This window comes from Dermochelys coriacea, chromosome 23 (genome assembly GCF_009764565.3).
Source record: "Dermochelys coriacea isolate rDerCor1 chromosome 23, rDerCor1.pri.v4, whole genome shotgun sequence".
NCBI lineage: Eukaryota > Metazoa > Chordata > Testudines > Dermochelyidae > Dermochelys > Dermochelys coriacea.
In genome coordinates this window covers 7,198,913-7,214,596 of record NC_050090.1, presented here as the reverse complement: position 1 = coordinate 7,214,596, position 15,684 = coordinate 7,198,913, and the positions used below count along the sequence as shown (strand labels likewise).

At 48.8% G+C, this 15,684-nt stretch overlaps 1 protein-coding gene across 3 annotated transcripts in view; it reads left to right on the top strand.

Moving 5' to 3' along the window:
- LOC119847287 (zinc finger protein 333-like) overlaps positions 1-15,684 on the top strand; it is a 31,253-nt gene that overhangs the window by 2,559 nt on the left and 13,010 nt on the right. Inside the window, exons 3-5 of one of the 3 annotated variants that reach the window (XM_043501485.1) lie at positions 6,426-6,514; positions 7,805-7,931; positions 9,508-9,510. In XM_043501485.1, the coding sequence (XP_043357420.1) occupies positions 6,426-6,514; positions 7,805-7,931; positions 9,508-9,510 (219 nt within the window). Of the gene's footprint in view, positions 1-6,425; positions 6,515-7,804; positions 7,932-9,507; positions 9,511-10,406; positions 10,552-15,684 lie in introns of those variants that run through there. The other 2 variants (XM_043501486.1, XM_038381932.2) reach the window with 2 other exon arrangements.

Genomic DNA, 15,684 nt, shown 5'->3' with positions numbered 1-15,684 from the left:
CTTGCCAGGATCTGCTCCAGGAGCAAAACTGGGATTGTGGGGGGGAGCAAGGAGACCTGTCTCCAGTGGGTTTTCCCCTTTGTGTTTAGGGGGAGAGTTGTGAGGAAGGGAAGAGAGACAAAATAAAAGAGATTAAAGGGAGGGGGGAGAGAGACAGTGTGAAATGTAGATTTAACTATCTCTGTGTAGTCAGGAAAGTACAGCGAGAGGAGAAGAGAACATAGAATAGAATAGAATAGAATAGAATAGCAGGGACAAGGGAGGATGAAATCACCTCAGAATTGACCATTTCCCTCCCAAATACTGATAAAATGTTCTCCAATTCTCCCCCATTTCTCTCTAATTATCGAATATGGAGATAAAATCCATGTAGATTTCCCCCCCACACTTTTTTCCCTCAAATTACTGACCCCTTTTCTATTCTCCTCAGATTTTGCCCCATTTTCTCTCTAATTCTCCACTGTCAATTTCAAATCTCCTCAGATTTTGGATATTTCCCTGCCTGTTTTCTCTGCAGCAGATTGTCCTTGTTTAGGCAGAAAATTGTTGTCCTGATTCATTCCCCAGATGGGAAGGGGGTTAGTGGGTGCTGCTTGGGAGAGCCTTGCAGCCTGGCTACCGGTGGGATGGGATGGGGTGGCCGTTCTCTGCCAGCCGGCAGGCATGGAAGATGCAGAGGAGAAGGGAGGAACTAGAGTCCCCATGGAGACTGCCCACCCAGACTCAGAAAGAAAAGGAGTACTTGTGGCACCTTAGAGACTAACAAATTTATTAGAGCATAAGCTTCCGTGAGCTACAGCTCACTTCATCGGATGCATCCGATGAAGTGAGCTGTAGCTCACGAAAGCTTATGCTCTAATAAATTTGTTAGTCTCTAAGATGCCACAAGTACTCCTTTTCTTTTTGCGAATACAGACTAACACGGCTGCTACTATGGCACCCAGACTCAGGTTACCCAGTCCTAGCTACTGCCCCCCCCCCAACTGCCTGATGCAGCTTCCACGAGTCGCCTGCCCATCCGCCTTCAGCTCTGTATTCCCCTGCCTTGTCCTCTTAAAGCAGCTTTTCAAAGGACTCCCTGTTCATCATGTGAATGGGGGGGGGGGTTCCTTTGGTTACAAAAAGCCATATAAAATCCTTTCAAGTGTTCCCACTTTTCTCTCTCATTATTGAATATGGATGTAAAATGCCCTCAGATTTTACTGTTTCTATTATCAAATATTTAGTTTTTGACCCACTTCTCCCCAATTCTGATATAAGACTCCCCAAGATTGATATAAAATACCCTAAGTCTTGCCCCATTTTCTCTCTAGTTATCTATTACTAATTTAATATCCCCTGTTTCAGAGTAGCAGCCGTGTTAGTCTGTATTCTCAAAAAGAAAAGGAGTACTTGTGGCACCTTAGAGACTAACAAATTTATTAGAGCATAAGCTTTCGTGAGCTACAGCTCACTTCATCGGATGCATTTGCATCCGATGAAGTGAGCTGTAGCTCACGAAAGCTTATGCTCTAATAAATTTGTTAGTCTCTAAGGTGCCACAAGTACTCCTTTTCTTTTAATATCCCCTGCGATATTTCCATATCTCTCTCATTATAAAATGTTAACATTGAAATCTCCTCAGATTTTGCCCTTTCCACAAATTCTTGAATATTGCAAGGATTGCATATCAAGTGTTGGAGTTTTTTCTCTCTCTTGATAAAATACTGATAAGAAATTCATTCAATTTTTGCTTCTATTCCTATTATGAACTATTAACATACAATTAACATACCTGGCTCCAGCACTGTTTGAGGCTGGGTCTCTCCCACGGCCCCGCTTTCTGCCTCCAGGCGCCCCCCCCATGCATCTCCTGGACCATTTAAAAGAGCCCAGGGCCCCCCACTCACCACTGGCAGCACAGAGGAGCTGAGTGGCTTCCTGCCTGCTCACTGCATGTGGCTGCCAGCCCCTCCCTGCAGCCCCTGGGCGGGGGGGGGGGGAATCTGTGTCCCACCCCAAGCGCCCCTGCCTTCCAATGGGAAGCTGCAGGGGGAGTGCCTGGGGGTAGTAGCGCGTGGGGACCCCCAGCCTGCCCTGCCTCGGAGACCTAGGTGAGTGCCTCACCCCCTCCCAGAGCCTGCACCCCCGCCCCTACCCTCTGACCACCAAACTTCCTCCCAGAGCCTGCACCCTCTCCCTCTGCACCCCCTCCCATCCCCGAACTCCCTCCCAGAGCCTGCACCCCCACCCTCAGGCCAGAGCCTGCACCCAAACTCTATCCCAGAGCGTGCACCCCCCCCCCACCCTCTGACCCCCAAACTCCCTCCCAGAGCCTGCACCCCCTCCCATCCCCTAACTCCCTCCCAGAGCCTGCACCCCCACCCCCAGCCCAGAGCCTGCACCCAAACTCTGTCCCAGAGCGTGCACCCCTCACCCCCTCCTGCACACCCACTCCCTGCCCTAGCCTGGAGCCTGCACCCAGCACCCAAACTCCGTCCCAGAGCCTGCACCCCCACCACCTTCCCACACACCTCCTGTCCCCAACTTCCTTCCAGAGCCTGCACCCCAGCCCTCCGCACTCTCCCAGAGCCTGCAACCTTTGCCCCAGCCCAGAGACTACACCCAAATGCCATCCCACAGCCTGCACCCCAGACCCCCTCCCACACCCAAGCTCCCTCCCAGAGCCCAATCTCTATCCTGCACCCCAATCCCCTACCCCAGCCCAGGGCCTGCACCCCAGACCTCCTCCCCCCCGACCAAACTCCCTCCCAGAACCTTAGGCAGGTGGAGGGGCGGAGTTTGGGGGGTGGCAGGCTCTGGCCATTCTGGGCACAACCAAAATTTCTACAAATCTGCTGCCCCTGCCCATTCATACTTCTGGCCTTCACAACACCCTCTGGCAATGTGTTCCACAGGTTGACTGTGTGCTTTGTGAAGATGTACTTCCGTATGTTGTTTTAAACCTGCTGTCTATTAATTTTGTTAGGTTCACCTGGTTCTTATGTTATGTGAAGGAGTATGTAACACTTCCTTATTCACCTTCTCCACACCGTTCATAATTTTATAGATCTTCATCATATCTCCTCATCGTCATCTCTTTTCTAAGACGAACAGTCCCTGTCTTTTTATTCTCTCCTCATACAGAAGCTTGTTCCATCCCTCGAATCATTTTTCTTGTCTTTCTCTGTACTTTTCCAATTCTAATATATCTTTTTTTGAGATGGGGTGACCAGAAGTACACGCAGTATTCAAGATGCGGGCGTACCGTGGATTTATATAGTGGCATTATGGTATTTTCTGTCTTATCTATCCGTTTCCTAATAGGAAAACCTACTTGCATTTCCTAATGATTCCTAACATTCTGTTCGCTTTTTTGACTGCTGCTGCACACTGAATGGAGGTTTTCAGAGAACTATCCACAAGGACTCCAAGATCTCTTTCTTGAGTGGTAACGCTAATTTAGACCTCATCATTTTACATGTATAGTTGGAATTATGTTTTCCAATGTGCCTTACTTTGAATTTATCAACATTGAATTTCATCTGCCATTGTGTTGCCCATTCATCCACTTTTGTGAGATACTTTTGTGTCTCTTCACAGTCAATATCTTGAGTAATTTTGGGTCATCTGCAAACTTTGCCACCACACTTTTTAATATGTTGAACAGCACAGGACCCAGTACTTATCATTGGAGGATCCCACTGTTTACCTTACTCCACTTTGAAAACTGAACATTTATTCCTACCTTTCCTTCTCCCCCTCCCCCACATCTTTTAACCAATTACTGATCCAGGAGAGGACCTTCCCGCTTGTCTCAGAACGGCCTACTTTGCTTAAGACCCTTTCGTGAGGGACTTTGTCAAATGCTTTTTGAAAGTCCAAGTATACTACGTGCAGTGGATCACCCCATCCACATGTTTGTTGACCCCCTCAAAGAATTCTAATAGATTGGTGAGGCATGATTTAGCTTTACAAAAAGCCATGTTGACTCTTTCCTAACATTCTTTTATTTGTCTGATAATTCTGTTCTTTACTATAGTTTCAACCAATTTGTCTGGTAGTAAAGTAAGGTTTAGTGGCCTGTAATTGCCAGGATCCTCTCTGGAACCTTTTTTTAAAAATCAGCATTACATTAGCTATCCTCCACTCATCTGGTACACAGGCTGATTTAAGCAGTAAGTAACATACCACAGTTAGCGGTTTTGAAATTTCATTTGAGTTCCTTCAAAACTCTAGATTGAATATCATCTGGCCCTGGTGATTTATTACTGTTCAATTTATCAATTTCTTCCAAAACCTCCTATTGACACCTCAGTCTGGGGCAGTTCCTCAGATTTGTCACCTAAAAAGAATGTCTCAGGTGTGAAAGTCTCCCTCACATTCTCTGCAGTAAAGTCCTATGCAAATAATTCATTTAGCTTCTCCACAACAGGCTTGTCTTTCTTGAGTGTCACTGCCTGTCTGTCCTGGGGGAAATTCCTTCCTGACCCCAGCCACTCAGAGCCCGAGCAGATGAACAAGAACCAGCCAGCCAAGCACTTGAGAGAGAGAGAGTGCTCAGTGCCACCTCAGAGGCTTGGGCCTCCCATCTAGCATCCCATCTCCAAACATGGCTGTCTCTTACAAAAATCAAATCCCATGGGGAAAAAAACAGAATGAAACATTAACTGTGGCAAGTCACAGGAAGCATAATTAGGCAGGGAGGCCAAAAACGAATCTGAAGAACAATTAGCAAAAGACGCACAAACTAAGAGCAATTGTTTTTAAAGTACATCAGAAGCAGGAAGTGGCTAGTCCAGTGGCTCTGACATCGGTGGTCCTCACTCCCTCCTAGTCTCTCCCTGTGGAACATAATAGTTGATTTTCCCGTGGGCTGATATGCTGGGGTCTAATTTCAGTCTCTGGGTTAGTGTGATGACGCTGCATGGTGCTGGTGGTTTATGATATACAGGGGGTCAAACCGGATGATCTGCTGATCCCTTCTGGCCTTAAACACCATGCCTAACCAGAAGTATCCCCAAACCTTATGACAAATGGTCTCCAGGAGGGTTTGCTTTCCCCAGGGCTGAGATGCAGCCGCCTCTGGAGTGGATCAGTGGCCACTGTTAGCCAGTGACGGCATGGAAATTTCACACCCTCCATTCTCCGGTTAAAAAAGCATCACCCAGTGCTCCCTGTGTGAGTGGCCAGCAGGTGGTGAGCTAATGTTCTATCCTTTTAGCAAATACTGATATGAAATCACTTTCACCGTTCAGGACAACTGCACATGTATCTCCACTGCATGGTCCACCAAGGGCACCCATTTTTAGGCTTCTGGCTCCCAGCCAGCACCTCTCTAATGCAGTGTCCAGTGTTTCTCTTCCTCCTGTCCAGAGTGTTTCCTGGTTGCACAGCTCCCTGCCTACATTGCGATATCCCCAGCACGCCACACTGCAAAAACAGGCCAGTGTCCGCACTTTGCGTTGTCTCCAGAGGCGATCAGCAGTGTAAAAACAATAAAAACCTTCACACATGCTTATAAGCTTACCAGAAATCAGCCTCCACCCCCAGCAGGGGCTCTAAAAGGAGCCAGGCCCTCAAACTCCACTAAGCTTTTTTTCTGTTGTTACAAGTTCATAACAGCCTTAACTAGAACCAGAACAACCATAAATAGTTCAATCTTGCCTCTATACAGATTTGGCCTTTGATCTTGGCCTCAAATAACACGTGGCCAGCAGACAAAGGCCCACTCCTCAGGGCATATCTTCAGAAGGCTGGGAATTTGCATAAACTGGGGTGGGGGGATTTGCATTCAAGATATTTCCCAGGAAATCCAGTTCACACACCTTGTCCCAAAAGACCATTCTTGTCGGCCACCTTGTTCAATATAGTCCTTTGATCTACCTGGCCCACAATAATACAAAACCTCTGCATTTCCTACAATGGTCTCCAAAGATACTTAACTTCATTCTGTAACACTTACCAAGGAAATTGCCAGATCTGTCACAATCACCACAACTTTTGCTGCACTGGCCCCTTCAGTACTGCCAGAACTTCACATTTGGGAGGGAAAACTATTGCCCTGAGTCCTTATCCCAGATGTGACCTGTTGAAACAGATTCTGTCCTCATCTCTCCAAAGCCATGTTTCGTGTTTCACTGAAACTAGTGTTAATCCTGTCACTGGAGGGAAGGAGAAGGAGTGACTCCAGATTAACATAGGGATCAGCATGTGGTTAGTATTTGATTCAGAGACTTCGTTCCTGGGAGGGTTTAAAAATGTCTCTGTGGGTTTAGTGCTGGTGAGAGAGGCCAGGTCTGCTCTGCAATAAAGCGACCAAGCATTTTCCCTGCATGGCAGAGTCGAGAACAGCTCTGCCGGGAAAGAGCCTGTGGGGAATTGTGAGGTAAATTGAAATAAAGCCTTTTCTGCAATCTGCCCACTTGCTCTTTTTGTCCTGACAGGCTGCAGAATAACATCCCGGTTTCGCTCCTGCTCATCCCCTCTTCCCCAGCGACAGGGCAGGGAAATGGCTGCCGTGGAGCCAGTTCAGGTAGGGATGCTGGTAGGCTCCTGTGTGAGAGGGGAGAATACATAGCAGACGGGATCTGCTGGGCAGTTTGGCCTGGAGGTGGGAGAAAGGGAGGAGCTGGGTCCTAGGAACAGACCCAGGAGGTTTGGGGGCAGCGGTGCTGGAACTAGGGGTGCTGGGGGTGTGGCAGCACCCCCGGGCTTGAAGTGGTTTCCATCATATACAGGGTTTACAGTTTGGTTCAATGGCTCTCAGCACCCCCACTATAAACATTTTTTTATTAGAGCATAAGCTTTCGTGAGCTACATGCATCCGATGAAGTGAGCTGTAGCTCACGAAAGCTTATGCTCTAATATTTGTTAGTCTCTAAGGTGCCACAAGTACTCCTTTTCTTTTTGCGAATACAGACTAACACGGCTGCTACTCTGAAAACTATAAAAATTGTTCCAGCACCTCTGTTTGGGGGTATAAAAGTCCTGAACTGTGGAACAGGAAACAACCCCCTGAACTGCACTGGGAAAACTCTCCAGCCTCTAAGTGCTGGAGTGTGAATCTACTAACAAGGGGCTGCTGTGAGATATGAACGGGACCCCCCCCCCACCCAGTGAGGTGTAGGGGAGATAACCCATCCCCTCACATCCAGCTGATGGCAATGGGAAGGGCGTTGGGATTCCTACCAGGGAGCTGTCCCTGCACCATGCTAGCAGCTCTGTTTCCTGTATCTGCCTCATAGGCGCCAACTTCGTGGGTGCTCCGGGACTGGAGCACCCACAGGGAAAAAAAAGTGGGTGCTCAGCAGCCCCTGTGATCAGCTCCTCCCCCCCTCCCAGCACCTCCCACCCGCCGAGGATCAGCTGGTCAGTGGCGTACAGGAGGCACTGCGGGGGAGGAGCTGGGGCTGGGGCAGGGGCAGGAAGAGGCAGAGCAAGGGCAGGGCATGCTCTGGGGAGGGGGTGGAAGGGGGCGGGGTGGAGCAGGCCCAGGAAGGGGCGGGGTGGAAGAGGCGAGGCAGGGTGGGGCCTGGGGTGAAGCAGGGATTGAACCCCCTGGGGGAAATTAGAAAGTTGGCCCCTCTGATCTGCCTCTGGCTAGTAGGTGTGTGATGAATGCAGAGACCCCCCCCCACCCCCTCTGTCTTCTGGGAGTGGGGAGAGGTCTCCCCCCCTCCCCCCCGCCAAGTCTCCTGGCTGCTGTGAGTGGGGTAGGGCTGGCACTCTGCTGACTGCCCACTTCCCAGGGCTTCCATGTGATTAGCCCTTTTCTCCTGTGATGGGGGGGCAAGCACTAAGTAGGGGGCTCTTGCTCTTTCAGCGGCTGGTGACCTTTGAGGAGGTGGCTGTGTATTTCACCCGGGAAGAGTGGGCTCTGCTGGACCCCACTCAGAGAGCCCTCTACAGAGACGTCATGCGGGAGAACTATGAGAATGTGACCTCTCTGGGTAAGGATTCCTGACCCCTCGGTTCTTAGAAGGAGAAAAGAAGAGTTAAGGTTCACACCACCCACACAGTGCAACTCCAGCTCTGCCCTGCTTCAGCAACATCCCCATGTACCAATGACACATATTCAAGCACTCTACCCTCCACGCCACAGCACACGCTGGGAACAGAGCACAGGAGCAGCATGGCACAGAGTCTAACACCTCTTTGCAAAGGCCAAACTTGGGTTTGGGTCTGGTGTAGGGAATGGAAGTTTCCTGCTCTGAACCAGTGAGCCCAATCCACACAAAACAGCTCAGACTTGCAAAATGTTGCCACCCATTCACCCTTACGTGTATGCCAACAAACTACTGACAATCCCTGTGGAAAGGACACACCTTTGTGCACCTTTACTGACACAACCTACAATAATCAGCACTTACATGAGGCACCCTGTTCCCTCAGGGTTGACATACACCTGTCTTATCACAGTAACAACTCTGCCAAGCTGCTCCACTAATTCCTCCACCATTCAATTATAGTTGCCACTGACACAGTGCACCCAGCTGGAGGGCATGCGGAGAAATGCTGGTATTCCAATAGCTATTATAGATTTAGATTTTAAGGCCAGGAGGGACTGTTAGGTTATCTAGTCCGACCTGTATAACACAGGCTCTAGAACTTCATCCAGTTATTGCTGGGTTGATGTCAGGGCTGGGCCAGATCTAGTGGTCAGAGCTGGTGTCCACTGTCAGGAGCCAAGAGCCAGCTGGGTCAGGATCTGGGGAGCTCAGAGGCAGGAGACAAACCAGAGTTCAGAACCACAAGTTAGTAACCAGAGTCAGTCGAAGTCAGGATACCAGGGGGTCAAAGGCAGGCAACAAATCAGAAAGAACCACAACTCAGATGTCAGGAGCCAAGAAGATGATCAGGGCCCCTAGAAGTCAAGCCAGAGGATTGGGTATGAGAGCCACAAGATACACAGAGCAGGGTGGATCCCAGTTATTCAGACAGCTTCCTGTTCCTGTTGCTGCTTTAAGTAAGGTCAGCAGCCCAGTTGGCAGCTCTGGGACTCTGCCAATTGGATGTCAGGGGCGAAGCCTCAAACTGGGTCTCGGCTTCCAGGATCCTGGTCAGCAGTTAGCAGGCTGCCAAGTGGAAGGTTGAAGGGAGGTATGCACAAAGCTGGGAGGTATTGCCAATTCGGAGAAGGATCGGGATATTATACAGGAGGATCTGGATGACCTTGTAAACTGGAGTAATAGTAATAGGATGAAATTTAATAGTGAGAAGTGTAAGGTTATGCATTTAGGGATTAATAACAAGAATTTTAGTTATAAGTTGGGGACGCATCAATTAGAAGTAACGGAAGAGGAGAAGGACCTTGGAGTATTGGTTGATCATAGGATGACTATGAGCTGCCAATGTGATATGGCTGTGAAAAAAGCTAATGCGGTTTTGGGATGCATCAGGAGAGGCATTTCCAGTAGGGATAAGGAGGTTTTAGTACCGTTATACAAGGCACTGGTGAGACCTCACCTAGAATACTGTGTGCAGTTCTGGTCTCCCATGTTTAAAAAGGATGAATTCAAACTGGAGCAGGTACAGAGAAGGGCTACTAGGATGATCCGAGGAATGGAAAACTTGTCTTATGAAAGGAGACTTAAGGAGCTTGGCTTGTTTAGCCTAACTAAAAGAAGGTTGAGGGGAGATATGATTGCTCTCTATAAATATATCAGAGGGATAAATACAGGAGAGGGAGAGGAATTATTTCAGCTCAGCACCAATGTGGACACAAGAACAAATGGGTATAAACTGGCCACCAGGAAGTTTAGACTTGAAATCAGACGAAGGTTTTTAACCATCAGAGGAGTGAAGTTTTGGAATAACCTTCCAAGGGAAGCAGTGGGGGCAAAAGATCTATCTGGTTTTAAGATTCTACTTGATAAGTTTATGGAGGAGATGGTATGATGGGATAATGGGATTTTGGTAAGTAATTGATCTTTAAATATTCAGGGTAAATAGGCCAAATCCCCTGAGATGGGATATTAGATGGATGGGATCTGATTTACTATAGAAAATTCTTTCCTGGGTATCTGGCTGGTGAATCTTGCCCATGTGCTCAGGGTTTGGCTGATTGCCATGTTTGGGGTCGGGAGGGAGTTTTCCTCCAGGGCAGATTGGAGAGGCCCTGGAGGTTTTTTTGCCTTCCTCTGTAGCATGGGGCATGGTTGACTGGAGGGAGGCTTCTCTGCTCCTTGAAGTTTTGAACCATGATTTGAGGACTTCAATAGCTCAGACATGGGTGAGGTTTTTCATAGGAGTGGTGGGTGACATTCTGTGGCCAGCGCTGTGCAGGAGGTCGGACTAGATGATCAGAGTGGTCCCTTCTGACCTTAGTATCTATGAAGTGTGGCTGCTCCCACGGCCCTGGCTTCAAGGCCCCTGGTTCTGACAATAGATCCGAATACCTTGTGCTTGACTAAATTATCTTCCAGGAAGACATCCAGTCTTGGCATGAAGACTTCCAGAGGTGGAGAATCTGCCCCTTCCCTTTGCAATGCCTTTACTGACCTATTCCAAGTTGCTATTGCCAGCTCCCAGCACAGGGGATGGGGCAGAGCCAGAAGTTGCATGTGGATTTGAAAGCACTTTAAAATGTTGCTGTTAACCCAGAAATTCTGGTATCGGTGCAAAACCTCCAAGACGAATTCTTGTAGTATGCAAGAAAAATGCAACACACGCATTGTCTGAAAGCTGTCCCAAGTTTGGCTCAGACTAAAATGCATGGGTGTAGCTCAGGTTCAGTGGCCACAGCTTGTCCTCTTCAGTCAATGAATTGCTTTGAGAGCCGATTGCTGGAAACTCTTTGGGGGTTAACAGAGCCTTAGATTTGCTGGACATGTGCATTTCAGTCTGTTGAACTCATCAGTTTGGCTCATGATGACCTGACGTTCCAATCTCTGCGGTTTTTAGCTTCCCCAAAAAACAGTGGGTGTGATGGATGCCAAGCAACTGAGATCCATCAAGGAGACAATTAGAACAACTTTCAGAGTAGCAGCCGTGTTAGTCTGTATTCGCAAAAAGAAAAGGAGTACTTGTGGCACCTTAGAGACTAACAAATTTATTAGAGCATAAGCTTTCGTGAGCTACAGCTCACTTCATCGGATGCATCCGATGAAGTGAGCTGTAGCTCACGAAAGCTTATGCTCTAATTAGAACAACCGTGGCTATTAGCTGGGATGGGTAGAGATGGTGTCCCTAGCCTCTGTTTGCCAGAAGCTGGGAATGGGTGACAGGGGATGGATCACTTGAGGATTACCTGTTCTGTTCATTCCCTCTGAGGCACCTGGCATTGGCCACTGTAGGAAGACAGGATATTGGGCTGGATGGACCTTTTGTCTGCCCCAATATGGCCGTTCTTATGGAGAAAAACAGGGGGAGCGCTCAGCAGTGGTGCTGTTGGTGGGGAAGGATTGAGTTGGAGATCCGGGTTACCCGGGAATGAGGAACACTCATCCTCCTTGACCTGTCAGCAGCCTTTGATACAATGAACCATACTCTTCTTCATGAAATCTTGCCTTCCCTTTTCTTCCCCTGATTCTCCCGCTACTTCTCTCCTTCAGCATGTCCTTCGGAGGATCCTCCACATCCCCACTCTGTCCTTGGTCCCCTTCTCTTCTTCCTCTATAAAACTTACCTCTGGGGAATCTCATCCACAAACACAAATTCAGCTACCATCTCTAGGAGATGACTCACAGGTCTACCTCTCTACTCCAAACCTGTCTCCTTCTGGCCAAACTAAAATCTCAGACTGTCTCTCTGACATTTCCTTGTTGATGTCTGGCCACCAGCTCAAGCTAAATGGCTAAAAAAGACTCTTACTATTCCCCTGAGCCATCCCATCACCACCTGTCTCAGTCACTGCGGACAGCATCACAGCCACTCAGGCCTACAAGCTGAGCAATATCTTCAGCATGGTCCTCTCTCCAGGTCAGGGGTCTCAAACATGCGGCCCGCAGAGTTCTTTGCTGCGGCCCACCAAGTTCCCCGTACATCCCCACTCCCCGGAGTTACTTCCTGTGGCCGCCAAACTCCCCTCACCCCCGCCCTCCCGAGTTATTTCCTGTGGCCGCTAAGCTCCCCGTCCCTGTCCCCTCCCACGCACGCTGCTACCCGCTCCTCTACCTACCTCCAGGCAGTTCCTGCCGCCAAACAGCTATTTGACAGCTTAGCTGTTTCCAGGAGAGGGAAGGGAGGGGCAGGAAGCCATGCGCACAGGGGAGGAGGGGAGAAGAGGCAGGGATTTGGGGAAGGGGTTGGAATAGGGGCAGGGAGGGGTGGGTTGGGGTGGGGACTTTGAGGAAGGGGTTGGAGTGGGTGCAGGGAAGGGGTGGAAAGAGGCGGGGCAGGGCCTCATGGAAGGGGTGGGGTGCGGTTAGTGATGCAGCCCTCAGGCCAATGCATTAGTCCTCATGTGACCCTCTTGGTCATTTGAGTTTGAGATCCCTGCTCTAGGTCCTGATGGTCAAGCTGTCTGGAGTGGCTTAGGAGCATGAGTTCCTGGGTCAGGGCAGACTATTAAGAAGCAGGGCACACGCCCCAAACTGGCTGTGAGTTCTATACTTAGATTTCACCAACCAAGTACAAATTCCTCAGGCACTATAACAGCCTAACCATGGAGTGATAGACAGTCCCCCTGAGTACTCTGGCCTATTTTGCCATCCAGGCAAGCTTGCCTTTCTGATAAATGGTCCATTACACCAAAAAAAAAAAAAAAATCACAACAATTTTCAGGTTACTACAAGTTCAAAAGGACCAGTCACTCATCCTCGGTCAATGCACTTTAGATCTGACACCAAAAACAAGTCTTGTAGCCAATCCTGTAATAAACTATTTACAAATGTATTAACTAAGCATAAGAAGTAACAAAGGTTAAAGCAGGAAAACATACACACAAATAAGTGATAGTCTTAAGTTCCAAAAGGTGATAGAAGCCATTGTAATGTGTAAGCTCTATATGTCCTTTAGGGCTAACCCAGTCTAAGCAGCGGCAGATCCCTTGCTTATGCTTAGAAATCTTCCCTCCCAAAGTCCAAGCAGCATAGAAATCCAGTAGCTTCTTGTTAGGGATTTTATACCCTTCTCCCCTGCAAATTCAAGCTGATGGGATGAGTTCACATGCATGTCTCCACTTCATGCAGGCAGCGGAGGAATGCAATTAACAAAATCTTTGTTCTTTGATGTTTCATAATGGCTCATTTGGTTTCATTGGGTCTTCTTGGTGGGCAGGGCCGAACACCTTCTGTCGAAAGCCAGCATTTTACATTAATCAGTGCTTCTTCCCTGTTTGATGACTTAGTTACAGAGGATTATAGTGCAAATGCTTAATGTCACTCTAGAACACGGGGTACAGATGTTATAAGTGAGATTAATACATGCATCTTCCTATAAGTGTTGCATAAGTCTTAACACTAAACATTTTTATAACTCTAATACCTATTTTAACCTAACACACAGGTAAGCCAGAGTGGTTCCAGGGATGGGGTTGGTGGTGTTCAGCTGAGGCTTAGGGGCCTTTGCGGGAGCTGGCACCTGAACGGCCAACATCACACTCACATCCAGGTGATGGCAATATCTTTCAATTGCTACAAATAGCCATTCAGAAGTGAAACCACAAAGCTACCTCCTTATCCTCACACATGATCTGTGAGGAAAGATTGAAAGAAATTGGCATATTTAGTTTATGAGAGACCTGATAACAGTCTTCAAATATGTCCCAGCCTGTTATACAGAGGATGGTGACCAATATTTCATTGTGCCTACCAGGATATCACATAAAGTAAGTGGCTTGATCTGTAGCAGGGGAGGTTTCGGTTGGATATTAGGAAAAGCTTTCTAATGATAAGGATAGATATGCACTGCAGAAGGTTACCAAGAAACAGTGGAATCCTTATCAATGGAGATTTTTTAAGGACAGGTTAGACAAACACCTGTCAAGGATATTCTAGCTATACTTACTCTTGCCTCAAGGCTGTTGAGGATAGACTAGATGACCTGTGGAGGTCCTTCCCAAGCCTACATTTCTAGGATTTTATGATTCATTATTCTAGCCCTTTGCTTTGACCATGTCACCCTGTGGAGAAAGTGAGATGTTTTGGTATTATTTTTTTTTATGAAAATATGCATGATTCTGTTTCCACCCTCACTTTGCAATGTCATGCTCTGGGTTTGAAGGAGTTAATTATACTTCTGGGCTATGGGAAGTAACGACTCTCCCAGTAATTTAGGCTTGTCTAGATTGGCATGGCTACATTATCAAGAACTGTCTACATATGAATGGAGCGCCCTGAAGACCTAGCTGTGACAGGCATGGCAATTTCCTGCAATATCCTGATCACACCTTATTGAATGAAATTCAGTGTCTTTGGAGTCCATTGTATGAATTGTTTATGCATCCATGCGGAACAGGAACTGCATGTATTGCCATGAGGAAGGGTAGTTCCTCCAGGAACCAAGAGCAGTGAACACTGCTTAGGCAAATTTATTCATGTTGTAACACCGCCAGAAAAGCACCACCACCTTTAGAGGCTCGCATATACCAATGCAAACTGGGTTCTCCAGAGACCAACAGATGCAGAAAGGATTTTTGGATCAGTAGCCTGAATTTAAACTGACTCATGCCCTTCCTTCTCATCAAGAACACAGGAACTCTGGTCCAAGAGGGGCCCAATCCTTAGGAAAGGGTGGGAGAGACTTTGGCCTCCTGAGGCCCTGTACAGGGGTGCTGGAACAATTTATGTAGTGGGGGTGCTGAGAGTCATCAAACCAAACTGTAAACTCTACATATGATGGAAACCACTGGAAGCCAGGAGGTGTGGCAGCACCCCCAGCATCCCTGGTTCCAGCACCTATGGCCCCATAAAACTGAGTGTGCGTCTTCTGAGTTTGTAACCACAGGATAAACCAGGGGTGGGCAAACTTTTGGCCCAAGGACCACATCTGGATATAGAAATTGTATGGTGGGCCATAAATGCTCAAAAAATTGGGGCTGGGGTGCGGGAGGTGGGTGAGGGCTCTGGCTGGGGGTGTGGGTTCCAGGGTGGAGCCAGAAATGAGGAGTTCAGGGTGCAGGAGGGGGCTCTGGGCTGGGGTGGGTGGAGTGCGGGGGGGGGGGTGAGGGCTCCAGATGTGGGTGCAGGCTCTCGGGTGGGGCTGGGGATGAGGGGTTTCGGGTGCAGGAGGGTGCTCCGGGTGGGGACCAAGGGGTTTGGCGGGCAGGAGGGGGATCAGGCCTTGGGCAGGGGGTTGGGACAGGTGGCTCAGGGGTGCAGGCTTGGAGCAGCGCTTACCTTAAGCAGCTCCCAGAAGCAGCATGTCCATCCTCCAGCTCTTACGTGGAGGCACGTCCAGGTGGCTCTGGTGCGCACTGCGCCATCTGCAGGCACCACCCCCACAGCTCCTATTGGCCACAGTTCCCAGTCAGTGGTGGGAGGCACTTGGGACAGGGACAGCATGTGGAGTGGTGCCCCCTGGTTGCCTCTACATGTAGGAGCCAGAGGGGGACATGCTGCTGCTTCCAGAAGCTGCACCAAGCGGCCTCCGACCCTGCTCCCCAGCTGGAGGGCCAGAGTGGGAGCTCAAGGTCCGGATTAAAACAGCTGATGGGCTGGATGCAGCCCATGGGCTGTAGTTTGCCCACCCCAGGATAAACCCTTGGGGTGCATGAAGAAATTTTTACCAGCCACAGAGCTTGTTGGAGCTGCAGCGATTGAT